Raw genomic sequence first — 15,886 nt, forward strand, 5'->3', positions numbered from 1 at the left:
CCGCCAGAGGGAGGCGCCTATGTCCAACCAAGCCGATTGCGTAGAATGTAATTACAAGTGTGAAGGTGTGTTGTACAAGCCTTTGCCAACATCGCTAACCAGTCAAATAAATGGCCTGAGAAGAGAATCGTACCTACGAGACTTACACGAGATGGCCGGGACAGCCTGTTGGCGGTAGGTGCATATTACCAAAGCCAGTCGCGTAGAATTCAACATCGAACGTTATGGCCGGCTTTGCAGGCTCATGCAGCCAACCACTACAATGAAATGAGATTGGAACTGCGCTAGATATGGGCGGGTCAGGACATCGGACTACCTTTGCACTGATAATGTACAAGCTGTGAGGAGGTGCATACGTCCAGAGAACCGAATGCGTATAATTCTTTGGGTGTGAAATGGTATGCTGATTGCAGGTGTACATACCTGGCAGTTGAAATACAGTCAGTGTGAAGAGCAAAAAACGTGCACGCGTGAGCTGTTGGGGAAGGTATCTTGAAGATTACGCTAACTTTCTTAAAACGACTGGAAAATTATTGCTGGTTGATGCATAGTTCCGCGAGTCAGTCAGGTGGAACCGAACAACAAGCGTGACATGTAAATGCCAGCCTTATTCGGTCGAGCCGCTGAAGTTCAATCGCCTCGGGAAGCGACTGCGCTTGCGCAAAAGCGCGTGTGCTAGGGAGGGAGATGAGCCCCCAATTTTCTTTATACTTTAGCATTCGTCCCAAGGGCGTTGACCGTAAAAAGCAACCAGCATGGCTTCACCCTCCCCCCTCCCAACTTGGAGAACTTGCGTCGCCCCTGCGCCGATATGGGGGGTCGGCTATCGTTCTACGCCGAGCACTGATTGTATTTGTTTGCAAGATTACGTAGCGCAGTGCTGCAGGCAGCTGTATCAAACAAGGAAAGCTCATCTTTTGTTACGAGGCACCAGTTTTGCTACGAAGGACTGGACCAGTGACAACTGAGCCCCAAACACTGCCAGCCATGGAACAGGTCCACACGGGCGCGTGTGCTTCTCGTGATGCTTTGTACACATGCCAGTCTGTGGGGCCACGTCATCGCGGAGGTCGAATGGTCGCGGGCAAATAAACTATGCTCGTGGGTTGAGCGAACGTAATCGTTGAAGCACAATGCCACGCGTCTTAAACGCGCAGACTCATCAACAGTGTAGTTAACGTTGTTCCGGCTTAAAACAAGGGCACCACAGGCATATATATATATATATATATATATATATATATATATATGTGTGTGTGTGTGTGTGTGTGTTGTTGTGTGTGTGTGTGTGTGTGTGTGGTGGGTGGTGTGTGTGTGTGTGTGTGTGTGTGTGTGTGTGGGGGTGTGGTGTGTGTGTGTGTTGGTGGGTGTGTGTGTGTGTGTGTGTGTGTGTGTGTGTGTGTGTGTGGGTGTGGTGTGTGTGTGTGTGTGTGTGTGGGTGTGTGTGTGTGTGTGTGTGTGTGTGGTGTGTGTGTGTGTGTGTGTGTGTGTGTGTGTGTGTGTATGTATACATTTATATATATTGTGATCTGCACCCTGGTTTGACTATTAGTAATCCTACCGACATGCCTTTTTGACTTTCAGCATAGAAACGCACACAAGCTCCTCAAGACCACAACACGCATGGCCTGACATTCGCAATGATTACGCAAACAGGTAGGGAGCGGCTGTCGGCTCCGCGCACAGGTAAGGACAGAGCACGACTGGCCCCCGTAGGTCACATGGCGCGGTGGCACGCACTGCAGCAGCAACAGACCTGCCAACCATTCACCCCTCATTCGCACCACTGACGGCGGCGCGGCCACAGGTGGAAAGGCCGTAAGGCCGAAGAACATTGTAATGGCTAATTGCTAATTAATGTTGCCCCGCACATCATCGTACTCATCGTCAAGTTATACACCACCGACTTACAGGTCATATATGCCTGCCACTAAAACAATTGTTAGTTTTGGGTATGAATATAGCCCGGTGTATTTGCCGGCAATTTGGGACTATTTCTCGTGAGTACGTCTTCATTTTCATACCATGGCAATTGGAAGGTGTTCCGCCCAGGCTTGCATGGCACATCATCATATTCGCCATAGAATTCAACGCAATCGGATTGCTGGTCATATACACCTATTATATAGCATGTACAAAGCTAACAGATTTTTCATTAGCAGTACGAATATTTCGATGCTCCGGTTACCCGTCAGTGTGACGTTTGACGTTTAGCGGCCCACCACGCATTGAAGTTTGCAGCCAGTGACGTCATGCTAACGTTAAGCGAAGATGAAGCGAGACTCGCCAGCGACTTTCCTTTTCTTACGGGGCCTTGTATCATCACAAACACTTTTATCCAAAAGCTAACTTGGTGGGTCGTAGCGCGTACAGGCGGCGCTTGGTACGTTTTGTAACCCTAACATATAATGTGTGGACCTCGAAAACGTCTGTTCATCTGTAAACATGTAGCTTTGAAAAACCCAGCATCAGTTTGTTTACATTGTAGCTGGGTCCAGCTACCTCATATTGCGAAGAACTTGGTATTTGTGTTGCTGCTTTGGGTACATATACACCAACCTGACTAAAGATAACTGTTGCCATCATCGATGTTAATCATTATTCATGTTAATGACCCATAAAGCTCTGTCGTCAGTCTGAATGGGCCTCTTGCTCTGCCAGTTCTTGACCCTGTGTGTGAGCTGGTGACATATTTCAGCAAGAGTTTGGTGGTGTGGCTTGTGCAATATGGCAGAGTGCCCTTGTCACCAAAAAGTTTATATTGAAACAGAACAAACAGCACAGGTATCAAGTTGTATCATTTTGCAGGGGCCCTGCCCCTCCCCCTATGTTGTGCTTCCCAATGTTGGCTTGGCACCCCCAATGCTGTTGGCTAGAATACTACAGGAAACATAGGTAGAAAGATGACCATAATACTAAGACTTCTTTGATGTTTCTGGAAGTGGCATTAATACTACTCTCATAACAAAAAGTCATAGTTGCTGTCACCACCATTAAAACCATAGGAGCTGAGCAGATAAATGATGCATAAACTTTATATGCAAAGGGCCATAAGACACATAATGGTTTGTCAGGCCAAAGTGAAAAGCTCTGGGACATGGAGATGACCTAAGTCCATGGCAGTCAGAAGAGTGCCATGGGTGCCCTAAGGTGGCCTCTGGAGGGAGCCTTCACTTGCCTAACAGAAGAGATGTATGCATCCAGTGCCTGCTGCCTGGGTCCACCCTTGCATGGCTTCAGTGCTGCTTTAATTAAAGAGGTATCAGTTAAACAAAGACTAAAAACATCTTGCCTTAATCAACATGAAGGGGGCTAAATGTGGTAAGAAAAAATGGGGTGTTTAGTTGTCCTGTCTTTGGTTTTCATCCCCCCAATAATTTACAAGAAGTGCCACCCCACAAAACAGTATCAAGCAGATAAGCTTTGGAAAATATTGGCAGCAGCCAAAGAGTGAGTAGGATCACTGTGACTGCATAGGAGCTGCCTATATATTAGAATTTACATGGAAAGGAAAAGGATTTTCAGGTGAAGTGTAACTGGCTAGGCAGTTGCATTTACACTTATCCATGGTCAGGGCTTGACCACCTTTCTATGCCCACCCATGGTACTGAGATCCATGTTGCCCTGTCACATGTCCATTTTGTTTTCACGGGCACCGGGAAAAGCAGAAAACGGAAGACGCATCTTCCGTAAAGGCATACAATCACAGGCAGGCATTATGAATACATTGCTTTTCTTCTCAATGTCTATAGAGTGTGTAAAAGGTCATCTGTATACTGTTCATGCATGGAGAGGGAGAGTTTCTTTATGTAAAGAACCAAAACCTAGCAACAGGCTGGGGGGGGGGGGGGGGAGACGCTGAGCAGCGTAATATCACACTTTGGTACAATTACATTACAAATCATGGGATAATTTAAAGCCCTGAAATGTGATATCATTAATTCTTGGGGTGACAAGCAACAGGCTGGTCTCTGTTTCACACGTCTAGCTCAGTAAGTGGTCAGACAGACATTACCCTCTTGGAGGACACGGTGCTTAGCAGAGTGTAACCGGGGCTGGGGGGGGGGGGGGGGGGGCGAGTGGTCCATTCAGCATATCCAGTGTGTAAGCTGTGTGTGTTTGTGTGTGTGCGTGTGTACGTGTGCATGCGCGTGTGCGGAAATGACCGCACATGCGTAATGGACGTTATGGACGGCTTTTAAGTCCTGATGTGCTTACAGTTGTTACACCTCCCATGTGCATATTACCTGTGCCAGAATGTTGGCTGTGTGAATCATGAAGGAGGCGTGCTCTGAGGTGTGCTCTGATGTGTGCTCAGATATGTGCTCTGAAGTGTGCTCTGAGGTATACTCTTAGGTGTGCTCAGGTATGTGCTCTGAGGTGTGCTCTGAGGTGTGCTCATTGGCATGCTCTGAGGTGCACTCTGAGGTGTGCTCTGAGGTGTGCTCTGAGGTCTGCTCTGAGGTGTGCTTTGAGGTATGCTCTGAGGTATGCTCAGAGTTGTGCATGTGCCAGCTGATGAGATTTTGGCATTGTCATTACAGCTGTACTCCTGATGGCTGCGTCAGGCCCCGTCTCCAGGTCCATCCAATCTAAACTGTCCCAGCTGAAGCCCAGCCATCTGGAGGTGAGGAGCCTAACTTGCGTTGCCTGGGTTTCTAGTAGGGGTGACGCTGTCTGCAATTGACATCCAATAAGTGGTCCTGTGTTGCTTTTGAGTGCTTGTCAACACTTGTGTAATACTAGTAGGCAGCAGCATTGTGTTTTTGATGCAAATTACGAAAACTAAAAAAGGCAGCCTCGTCTGCCTGTCATGCGGCCAGCGCTGGTGACATCCGCGAGAAAGTCTTTGCGTGACGTCACCACCTCCCGCGTGCCTCAGGTCATCAACGAGTCGTTTATGCACAACGTGCCAAAAGGATCGGAGACGCACTTCAAGGTGGTGGTGGTCAGCGAGGCGTTCAGCCAGAAACTGCCCATCCAGGTTGGTGCCAACACGTGTTAACTGACGTGAATTGAAACCACCTATCATGAGCCATTGCAAAAAAATCAGTTTTCGACTGGTGTCGCACGACTTCTGCTGGTGTCAGCCAGTGTCATTTGTTACTAGCTGGTGTCACCAGCAGCCAGCTAGTGCTGCACGGCTTATCGTGTTCTCTCTCCAAACCTCAGTTGTAGTCGGCGCGCCCCACAGCCCCAATCATCATCATCATCATCGCCTTCCTCATCCGCCCCTGGCGCTCTTACGCTCACGTTTCGGGAGTCGCGGCGGCTTTCCTGGCTATGTCGTGCGCAGCAGCCAGCTGGGGTCTTTGAATTGGCATCTCACACAGTGCGCCGCTTTGACTCCTGCTCCACCCGTTCTGACCTGACCTGACCTGACCTGACCGGCAGCGTCACCGCCTGGTGAACGGCCTGCTGCGGGACGAGCTGGCCGCCGGTGTACACGCCCTCTCTATCGTGGTGAGAGAGGCGGACCCGCAGGCGGGCCCGGCACGGGCGCCTCCGCGGAGGCCGGCCCGCGGGCGGCGCGGACCACTGTGTCAAGCGTTTTTGGGTTCATTGTCGTAGTTGCTTCGCTTTATGGACAACCCGTTAAGGGGATTTATGGATCTTGTTGTTGTTGAAGAGAACGCGATGCACATCGACACGTCTGTTACGGACCGCTAGCGACTGCATTGACCATATTAGCGCTCAGGAGTCGCAGGGCAACCTGGATTCGGACCCGGGCTCCCGACGTGGGAGTCTGGTGCACTGACCACTCGTCCATTGCGACCCGGGGAAGGGCATTTATGGATGGTGGAATTTTGTCGTTATGGGGATGTATTTGCAGCAGCTTGTGTAAAGGTCTTGATTTCATCGTCATTCGGCTCGTTTCCGTACATGCGTATCTCTGTCAATCGTTCCAAAATGGACTTGATCGCAACACCGTCTCAGTCACCGGGTCTGTGGGCCTGGAGCTGGACGCGCTGCCGACTGACGCCGATCGCGTGACCCCGCCGGCAGGCCAAGACTCCGGAGCAGTGGGCGGCGGCGGAGGGCGGTGTGTCGCCCAGCCCCAAGTGTCTGGGCGGCTTCGGCAAGTAATGCTCACCGACGGCCGCTGCAGTGTCCGCTGTGCCGGCGAGTAGTGCGCCCGGTGGCACAGTGGCATCGGCTAGTGCTCAGGGTGGCGATGGTGACTGCTAGCGTGTAGCGATAGTGATCGTAGTGTCTGATAGTGCACCACACTGGTTACGTGGAATGCGGCGTTCGGCGCCGGTGAGTGACGGGTAGTGTCGCTCTGCGGCGGCAGCGCGCGATAGTGTCGTTCGCCGCCCCGCTGCATGGACTGGCTGCGGCTGCGGCTGGCCAGGCTGGAGCTAGACCAACGCGTGACGCGGGAGCGCGACAGCCTGCGGCGACCGGCGGCGCTCGGTGACGTCATGCCGGCCGACGGTGACGTCACGGGCGCGGACGGCGGGGCCGCGCCGCCCAGCAGCGACGTGGCGTTCGAGGACGGCCGAGCCCCCCACGATTCAGGCGGCGCTCGGTCACCCAGTGACGTCACCCCCACGCCGTGTGACGTCACACCGGGCGACAGCGGCGCGTCGTCGTCGTCGGAAGACTGGCAGACGGAGGACGCTGCGACACTCGTGACGCGCTGTCGGCGCCAGCGGCAGGAGCTGCGCGGCCTCAAGCGGCGCCTGGCTCGGCTGGAGCGGGAGAACGCCGCATTGCGCATGCGCCGTGACCCCGACCAGCCGGAGCTGGACCCGGCCGCCATAGTGGAGGACATCAAACAGGTGGGAGCGGGGGTGTGACCCTGGGGCCAGCGTGGGGATTTGGAGCGTCACGCGAGGAGGAGGAGGAGGGGGAGGGAGCGTAAGGTGGCGTGCGGGTCTGAGACAGCGTGCGGATCTGTAATGTTCTTGGCCTGCCTCGTGTCTGGCGCGTTAGATAGGTGACCCAACGCAAGTCCACGTTTCTGGTGTGCACGCTGTCTGGTTCGCAATATGGTGCGTCTGCAGAGCGGCCCAACCCCAAAGCCCTTTTCGCAAAATCATGTGCCGTGTTCCTCAGGTGCAGTGCTGAGTTTGTCAGCGCCGGGTAACCTGACCCCCACAATCCATGGGCGGCTTCATATGATTGTGGCTCCGTTTCCTGCGTTTCGGCAGTTAAAAGCAGAGCATGTGTGGATGCAGGATTAAGCTCATGTAGAAAACACACTTATGTTTTAAACAAGTTCCCTGCCCCCTCCCCATGCAAATGAGATGTTTCCACGGCTGGCTGGTGAGTTCAGGCCGTCATCGGACCCCACTGGGATGAACCGGTGACCGGACCGGACCGGCAGTGGCAGGACACCGCTTCCGGCTCTGGTGGCGCTGCCCCACCGTCACTGTGACGTCACGTGTGGCCGCCAGGCGGCGGCGGAGACGGCGGCTCAGCTGGAGCCGTCTGGACTAGCCTACCAACCAGAGACCGGGCTCTACTACGACCACGACTCCGGCTACTACTGGGACCCGGGTCGCCAGATGTACTACGACGGCACCTCGGGCTACTACCTCAGGTCAGTGCGCCTCCGCGGAGGCTGGTGCCTGTTCCACGGCAACGCTTCCAGCCGCTGCCTAGCTCAGGTCAGAGGCCCTGCCACTGGGATCCGGTCAGGGAAGCGTACCGTGGTCTTAGGTCAGATGCCCTGCCATTGGGACCCGCCCAGGGAAGTGTGCTACGGTCTCAGGTCAGAGACTGACACGGGGACCCGGCCAGGTAAGTGTGCCACGGTAGCATATGTTGCCGCTTCGCAGGGAGGGTGCAGTACGGGACGACACCGATACCATTTAGCACGACTGCACCGCCGGGCTTCAGCCGCTTCGCAGGTAGGGTGCAGTACCGGACGACACCGAGACCATTTAGCACGACTGCACCGCCGGGCTTCAGCCGCTTCTCAGGAATGGTGCAGTACGGGACGACACCGAGACCATTTACCACGACCGCACCGCCGGGCTTGCCGCTGAACTTGTTGTCTTTCTGGCGGAGTACACATGACTGGAGACCAGTGAGCTTCATGTTACAACCATGGGCGTTATAAATGTTTAACCATATTGAGTTGTCAGTAGAGATAATAAAACTGCAAAATCAGAAAGGAAGATGGTGAAGTGGCGTTTGCACTGTTGTTTAATGTATAGTGGCAATGGTGGGATCATCGGCGGGTACATATCCATACGGCGGGCGCGAAGTCAGAATACACGACTGAGTGTCATCATTATGCACCTACGTTGGTAAAAGTCCGATGTCGGCATACAGTACATACCTTCAGTAGTCTCAGTGCATCCCTCTGTGGAACTGTAGTGACGGAAGGCGGAATTATTGGCATGGAGGGGTGAACAGAAGAAATGCGAGGTGGAAGACGAACTCAGGAAGCTATAATACGTGGGCGGACTGTGACTGAATGGCGAATTTTGAAGGGTGCTGACTGTCAACTGGGATTCGCGGGGCTGGTGCGTAAACCGGGAGAAGACATGATATGTGCTGTCGGGATCGCTCGTGGAACACACAGATTTGATTCGTTGGAGCGTGGTTTTATCGAGGATGGAGTGTGCATTGAGGATTTTATCCTGTCCCAGACCATGACTGGGCTGTAGGGTGTGCAAGCCAGCCAAGTCGGGCATTTGTGTTGGGTCATAGGTGGTGGATGGGTTATACTGGAATGATGCTTTCCGGCCGTTCCAGTTAAAAAAGGCGAAGCGCCAGACCAAACCGCGCTGTGTGTACTCGATAACGGACCGGAGGAGACACAAGGCAGTGATGTGGAATGCTATGTTCAAGGACTGCAGATTGAACTGGAATTCATGGGGACGCCTCACGGTTTAAGGCGACTCCCTGACCCTTGTCAGATCATGTTGAGTTCCCTTCCCCCAGGTGTGCACTCACTCCAACTGGTGAAATTAGTGCTCCAGCTTGCGCAGTAAACGTTTGTGACATTGACGCCTGACGTAAAAGCCGAGAGACACCCGGCGTCACCTTGTGTTCATTGGTTATTCACGCCACGGAGAACATGCGAGGTCAGTTGCGCGCGAGCGTCTCCGAGGAGAAAGCCACACTTCTTCGCCGGGAGGGCAGGCAAGCAGTGTTGAGCTGACACCCGTCCCGGCGATCTTCTTTTGCATCTTTTGGACAAGTGGCGGTAGCGTTACTGACGTATAGTTTGTCGCCAAAGCTGGTCTCAGCCTATGGGTGTTTATGCTCCAAGTGTTCATATGATATAGAACAAAACTGATAGCCTACGTCTGAAGAAGAGGGAAGGGGCTATATACCATGCTCCTCTCATCCCTGTGCTTGCCAACAGTAGAACCCTCTGCCCACAGGTATGACCCGGACAGTGAGTCGTACGTATAACGAGCCGTCTCGAACGGGGAGCAAGCGGACGCGGACGTGACCTCTAACCTGACCTCCTGACTGACTCTGACCCCGGCCGAGCCGCCGCGCCGTCGCCGCTCCGGGGAGGAGCTGGAGGAGGGGCGAGATTGAGGACGATGCGGAGGCCGAGGAGGGGACAGGAGCCGCCAGCCGGGCCGTGCTGGAGTACTGGACGGCGGAGAGGATGCGGCGGGCGCGACCGACGTCCCCGCCAGACTACTCTGCCTACGGGGGTCAGTGGCTGGGTCACGGAAACGGTGAGCGTGCGCCTGGGCTCCGCTACTGGGCCCCAGATTCAAATAAGCATCCTGGGTTTTGGTATTGGTGGTGGATTCCACAAAATCAAATCAGGACCTCAGCATTGAATCTTGGTGAAAGTTGGGGTTGTGTGTTTGAAGCTGAGTCTTGGGACCCTTGACTGCCGTAGTCCTGTCCGCAACCGGGCTGTGGCGAACCCGGCGGTTACAACAGCTGGTGAGTGGGGCGCACAACCCAACGGCACGGGCGCTGATCCGGGAGATAGTGTGGCCAGTTGTCTAACAAAGGCCGTGCTCAAGAAACGCTGAGGCTGTTGGTTACATCAGTGGAAGGTTCCCCCGCGTGTTAGAGAACACCTTAGGTCGTTGTTTACACCCCGTAGTGTTGAAATTTACCTTCCGTGTTGCGTCGTGCCTTACGACGGATCCGCCGGCAAAATCTGATCTGTTCATTGCCCTGTGCCTCGGTCTTTTCTCAAGTTTTGCCTCGCCACGCCCACGTATTGCCAAAAGAGTAACGTAGAACCTCACGCCAGCGGGATGGTGGCGGGTCCCAGCGCGCCCGTGCAGCGCGTGGCCCCCGCCGCAAGCGCCGGCCCTACGCGAGAAGGGTGACCGTCCGCCGGCCTGCCGACAGCCGGTGGAGCCGACGCCGGCCGTGATCCAGAGCGGGCCGAGGTCGCCGCAGGCCGTCCGCGACCCGCCCTGGCTGAGGATGATCGTCACGGAGACGCAGGTACGTCCGGCCGCCCCTGCTCCGCGGGGCCCGTGGGCTGATCCCCGGGCCTGTGACGGGTTCATGTCCACGACTAATGATCATGTCCCGCGTTTGATGAGCACGTCCACGTGTCCACGGTTTAAAGAACATGTCTATCTGTCCACGGTTAATGAGCATGTCTGTCTATCCACGGTTAATGAGCATGTCCACGTGTCCGCGGTTGATGAGCTTGTCTACTTGTTGACAGTTGATGACCTATCCACCTGTCCGCGGTTGAAATTGAGTGGCGTGTGTACGTATGTGGACGGGTTGGCTGACGTGTCCACCTGTCGCCAAGGTGGACGGCCTGCGGGTGGGGCTCGCTACACGTGGCCACCATGGACGGACTGACGGTGGGCCGCGACCCCCCTCGCAGCAGGTGACGTCCACACCCCCCCCTCCCCCCCAGCTCAGTCGGCGCCAGCGCGGTACTGGCCCAGCTGGCCCAGCGGTACGGTACTGGCCCAGCGCGGTACTGGCCCAGCTGTCCTGTAGGGCCATACTCGCTCGGGGCCCGCACAGCCTGTCCGCGGCCGATCGGTTCGGTCGTTGGATGCGCCCAGGAACACCAGCATTCTGTCCAGTCAGGTGTCTCAGCCTCAGCCAGTCTCAGTCAGGAGTTCTCAGTCGGCAGTTCGGTGCTGTTTGTTGCTGGTATGGAGAAGTTGCGGGTGTTTGAAAGTGCGATGGTGATCGAATTATTTCGTGGCTGGAACGTTTGATGTTTCCTTCAGGTCTTGTTGAGCCGACATACACCAAACGGAGTTTCCCCCTTGAGTATACTGAAAGCCGGCATCAGATGTACGCGTAATTATGAGATATATATATAATATAGGATATATTGTTATCTATATATATATATATATATATATATGTATATATAGATATATTTATTGTGTAGTATATGTATATGATAAGAAGGTAATAATAATGATAATAATAATAATAATGATAAAATTAGTCATTTTGTTTACGACCAGCCGCTTTCGAACGGGTAATCGGTCCATACTGGTTGGCGAGGTGCAGCTGGACGTCGAACAATAGATGTCCGGGAGGTCGATGCTGGCGGCGGACTGCTGACAGTCTCACGGGGCGTCGTCCTCAGCTGTACCTGGCCGACACAAGCCTTAGTCCAAGTTTCCACGCCATTATCGGCTACAAGGTAGAGAAGAACGACTTCTACATCCGGGACCTCGGTAGCAGAAACGGCACGTTTGTCGACGGTCGGCGCATATCCGTTGCCAAACGGTCAGCTAGCGTGCTCGAAGGTTATAGAACACAAAAAACAAAATGACCTTTCTTTCTTCCCATCTCGCAGAAATTTGGTGTTTGGTTTGATGTGTGTTCATAAACGCGGAGCTCCACCTCTTTCTATGCCGGTATGTCTAGTCTATGGTGGTATGTTATTCTTGTCAGCCCATCAGTAAGGACGCGAAGACATCGTGTGTCATGTCTGCTTCGTGGCACTAGCCTCCATGGTTGAGCTTGATTGATGCGTCCTGCTTTTTAATGTGCTGCATCATCGTCAAGCCACTTTCCTATATGAACTGATTTGTCTCATTTCACCAGTTCGCAATTATGTGAGCCTGTCAAAACCCCCGCGGCGAAAGTATAGCGTTGTTGTCGACGCCGCTGGTCGAACAGCCTGTGGGGATTGCACATGTGTGCCTCTGACACATATGTGGTCTCTGACACATGTCTGATCTCCTGACACACATCTGGTCTCTGGCGCATGATGTCCCTGGCACTGCCATATGTCGGCGCATGGAGACAGCACATTGGGGTCTGACTGTTAACCCAACCTGGTGCGTGACGTGACGTGACGTACGTGACGTGAGTGACGTGACGGACGTGACGTGACGTGACGTAACCTTACGTGACGTGGCCGGCAGGAATCCGAGGACACCTCGCTCCCGCAACGGCTGCAGACTCCGTCTGGGCTCCACGTGCCTCGTGTGCCACGTGCACAGCGGCCAACGACACATGCCTGGACTGCGAGCCGGGCCACACGCAGGCGCCGCCCGCCCCCCTGCGGCCGCGCCGAGGCAAGCGGCGACGTCCGGCAGCAGCGCCGCCAGGTGGCCGATCGCATCAAGCGGAAGTACGGCCTGCGCGCGGGAGATGGCGCTGCAGTCGGCGCGTCTCGCGGCTACGCGGACAGGGCAGCGGCGCGGCGCCTGGCGAAAGGCTTCCGTCCACTCGGCCGAGAAGACGGAGGACTTACTGCCGACGTTACGCGAGCGATTCCGGCGAAGAAACAAGGGCTTCCAGCTGCTGCAGCAGATGGGCTGGCAAGCGGGCCGCGGGCTGGGAGCCGCCGGCCAGGGCCGCCGTCGAGCCAATCAGCGTCGAGGAACGCGGCGAGAGGCGGTGGCCTCGGCTGCCGGGAGCCGGTGCTGACCATCTGCCGTATGGCGGAGAAGCGCAAGACTGAGGTGTGGCAGAAGACGCAAGAGCGCTCCGCAAGCTAGTGTGACGTCTGTGTGCGTGTGTCTAGCGGGGAGGGGGGGGGGGGGAGGGGGGGGGGGAGAGGGTGTGGAGGGGCGTGGTTGCCGGGCGCGCCGTGATCAGTTGTGATGTGCGTGACCACGAGTGTTTCAGTTGTGCTGGTGTTCCAGTTTCGCACCGGCTATATACTGTTGATTGTGATCAAGCCAATTGTGACTTAATACACATCTGAAGATTTATTGTTTGTGTGAGGACATTCAGAAAGTTAGCACAAGACATTCTCGGGTGCAGGCCATAGTTTGAGTGCAGTTGTGCCCCGGAGTTCAGTTTATTGGACAGTTAACCAATGAACTGTTAACACATCAATCACACTACAATTATCATTTTGTTGAGAAACCTTTCTGATAGTGTCGGGCTCCAGGACATCAGCATTGCACGCGTTCGATGGTGATACAAGTCCCTCCTAGTGGGTTATCTGAGCTCCATCCGCGCCGCCTGAAATGGAGAACCTATGGACGAAGGCCGGGAGAGAGCGGAGCAGCGGCGCCGGTCTGTCGGCCCGTCCAGCCCTGGCCGCGCGGCCAGCGCCTGGAAAGTGCGCCTGATCCGCACAGCAGGTGTGCACTGCGGCACAGCGTCAGAAGCGCCCTTGCGCCGCTACCGACTGCAGCAGACGCGCGGAACGTTAAGCCTCTTAGTAGTAAGGCGGAGCTCACGTGGTGGGCGGGGCAAAGGGCTGTTAAGACCTTACAGATTTAATCGGACCCGGCGATTTAAGTATGGGGGATATAATCGGCGATTTAAGTAGCTGGGTTTCTGGTATCAGAGCTCACGCTAAACAGTGCTTGTGTGGGCCCTGACCCCCACCATTTGATGGTGCAATTCCAGGTGTACCGCAAGATCTGGTGGCAAAAGTTTAACTACTGCAATGCTCGGCGCGGTCCGTCTTACTCCCTGACGTCATCTGACTCATCGGGACCGCTGCCACTGCCCGCACGCTACACCTGTCAAGGGCGAATAGCGGGCGCTTATAGCGGCCCGAACCCACCCTGCCACGGTGGATGGATGGGGGGGGGGAGGGGGGGGGGCGGGCGCTCTAGCCAACTAAGCCATCGGGACGGTCAAATGGGACCGGACGGGACGGGACGGACGGCTTTGCCTCTGCTAAAATGTGTTTGCTTGATGCGCATGAACAGTTTGTTATGTGCGTTCGGAAAGCATGGGTTCCATATAGCTGTAGAGTAACTGAAGTTTGGCCGCTTGGCGAGCGCACAACGGGGATTTTCCTCGAAAAACTCTGCAGAACGACATGAAAGCGGTGAAGCACCTTCCGTGGATTGCCCATCAACATTACGGCTCCTGTGGGGAAGGAGAATGTGTGGATAAATTTAAAATAGGAAATATAGTGGGTGCACTTGGATATTTCTGTTGTCGTTTTCAGGCTCACACTCACACTTAAAGGCATCAAACATCCGCGTTGGATATGTCCGAACGGTCATGAGGATTTCGTGCCGTCGTGAGGACGTCGTGAGGAATTTCGTGACGTCACAAGGAATGGTTTATCCCTCCGAAGCGCACTACTAGTAAATAGCCTCCATTTTGTTCAATCTATTCCAAGCCCAACGGAAAGCGATTACTTTGGGACCTCGATGTCAGGAGATTTTAATGATAGGCAGGTTAGGTTTTGGGACTAAATGCGACTCGTCTTCCAACATTCTGTAATTCACCAATTCATTGTCCATCCCTGTACCACAGAAACGGTTAAAAAAAACTGGAACGGTGTGTCCAGACACGAAGGGTACAAATTTTATTGCTCAAAATCGACGGTACAATGAACAAGCACCCAAATGTGCCACAGTATCCTCGACCTGGTCACATTGCATTCCCTTCGAGGCAAGTCATTCCCGCGAGTCCGCCCCGTCCTATTCGCGACCAGCGTCTCGGCAACGTTATGCGCCCGAATGCCTTTCCTACATTAAAAAATGCTGAAGAGTCCTCTAGATAAAGTAGCTTGCTGAGGGTTATTCCGCGCAGCACGTTCTACTGATAACACGAAGGGATGTTGTTCAATCAACGTTAACTCGACCGGGTCGCGGTACAGCCCCATTCGCGAGTCTAGTGACGAACTGCGAGGGCATGATCACGTTTGCCGTTTTCGCTAGTTAAATTCTGATTGGTCGAGTCCGCTCCGCCTCCGCTGCATACTCCACATACGTCACCGAGCGCGGCTGAGCCAGCGGAGTCGCCAGCGCCGCCGTGCTGCGCGCTCGGTGGCGGCGCTTCGGCTTCCGGAGTAGATCACCACCAGTATCACCAGTAGACAATGATCTTTTCGTGGCACTCTCGTCCCCTCGTGTCCCCGTACCACTTCCGTTCCCGTGTCTTCCCGCATCACTTCCGTTCCGTGTCTTCCTGCATCACTGCCGTTCCCGTGTCTTCCCGTATCACTCTGTGACTGGACAGGCTTGCGCTCAGGGTGTCACGACCTTGAGCCGGGCGCGTTCCCCGCTAGACTGCTGAAGCCCGAGCTGTTGACATTGGACGCAGTCTCCCCCTGGGAGTCTCAGCCGACGGGCAGTGCCGCGTTTGCGATGTTCGCCTGGGTGTGAGACGCCGTCCCCTCCCAGCAGCCGAGAGCAGAAGAACGGGGTGGCAGACCCAGCCATGGATGCACTCGAGGTCATGCCAGTAAAAAGTCTTGTGCCAGTCCTACCGTTTTCCAAAACAACGTCATTCGAAATGTTGTGCGAGGGCGGCAATGATCCCAGGGCCCACACTGTTCGCAAATTTTTATGCGTACATACACTGTGCCCCACACTGTGTGCATCCACTGTGTTCCACCGATCCGGGATGAATACACAACTTGCCTCCGGCCACCGGCTCGGAGCCAACCCGGTGACTTGTCTCTTCCCAGCTCCCCAGCTGCTCACGCGAACACAGAGCAGCCGTCGTCTCAATCCGGCAGTGGGACAGCGCTGCATGTCCTAACAAACACTCCGTCTCGGCTGGGGGTCTGCTGGAGGCC

At 54.7% G+C, this 15,886-nt stretch overlaps 3 protein-coding genes across 4 annotated transcripts in view; 2 read left to right on the plus strand and 1 right to left on the minus strand.

Annotated features, from left to right (window-relative positions):
- Positions 1–3,618, minus strand: part of LOC119104359 (alpha-2Db adrenergic receptor) — an 11,214-nt gene extending 7,596 nt beyond the window's left edge. Inside the window, exon 1 of the mRNA XM_037228054.1 lies at positions 3,600–3,618. Coding sequence (XP_037083949.1) covers positions 3,600–3,618 — 19 coding nt within the window. The remainder of the gene's footprint in view (positions 1–3,599) is intronic.
- Positions 2,309–6,110, plus strand: LOC119104642 (DNA-binding transcriptional regulator BolA-like). 2 transcript variants are annotated; one of them, XM_037228360.1, is made up of 5 exons: positions 2,309–2,383; positions 4,545–4,627; positions 4,883–4,984; positions 5,395–5,463; positions 6,007–6,110. In XM_037228360.1, the coding sequence occupies exons 2-5, from the start codon at positions 4,556–4,558 to the stop codon at positions 6,085–6,087; spliced, it is 324 nt and encodes a 107-aa protein (XP_037084255.1). In that variant the 5' UTR covers positions 2,309–2,383; positions 4,545–4,555; the 3' UTR covers positions 6,088–6,110. The 2 variants fall into 2 exon arrangements, with proteins under 2 accessions (XP_037084255.1, XP_037084256.1); XM_037228361.1 differs by having other exon boundaries at positions 2,318–2,353.
- Positions 6,111–6,305: 195 nt separating this feature from the next.
- On the plus strand, positions 6,306–9,378 carry LOC119104360 (RNA-binding protein 5-like). Its single transcript, XM_037228055.1, has 3 exons — positions 6,306–6,785; positions 7,404–7,549; positions 9,348–9,378. Exons 1-3 carry the CDS (start codon positions 6,327–6,329, stop codon positions 9,376–9,378), a joined length of 636 nt encoding a protein of 211 aa, XP_037083950.1. The 5' UTR covers positions 6,306–6,326.
- Positions 9,379–15,886: the final 6,508 nt, after the last annotated feature.

The sequence above is a fragment of the Pollicipes pollicipes genome, unplaced genomic scaffold (assembly GCF_011947565.3).
Source record: "Pollicipes pollicipes isolate AB1234 unplaced genomic scaffold, Ppol_2.1 Scaffold_6052;HRSCAF=7182_pilon_pilon_pilon, whole genome shotgun sequence".
Classification (NCBI taxonomy): Eukaryota; Metazoa; Arthropoda; class Thecostraca; order Pollicipedomorpha; family Pollicipedidae; genus Pollicipes; species Pollicipes pollicipes.

Excerpts from the sequence above, each read along its gene's own strand:
- LOC119104642 (XM_037228360.1), top strand. The coding sequence starts at position 4,556 with ATGGCTGCGTCAGGCCCCGTCTCCAGGTCCATCCAATCTAAACTGTCC. Across the intron at positions 4,985-5,394 it reads GCCAGAAACTGCCCATCCAG|CGTCACCGCCTGGTGAACGG; the intron begins GTTGGTGCCAAC and ends CCTGACCGGCAG. Across the intron at positions 5,464-6,006 it reads TACACGCCCTCTCTATCGTG|GCCAAGACTCCGGAGCAGTG; the intron begins GTGAGAGAGGCG and ends CCCCGCCGGCAG.
- LOC119104360 (XM_037228055.1), top strand. The coding sequence starts at position 6,327 with ATGGACTGGCTGCGGCTGCGGCTGGCCAGGCTGGAGCTAGACCAACGC. Across the intron at positions 6,786-7,403 it reads TAGTGGAGGACATCAAACAG|GCGGCGGCGGAGACGGCGGC; the intron begins GTGGGAGCGGGG and ends TGTGGCCGCCAG. Across the intron at positions 7,550-9,347 it reads ACCTCGGGCTACTACCTCAG|GTATGACCCGGACAGTGAGT; the intron begins GTCAGTGCGCCT and ends CTCTGCCCACAG.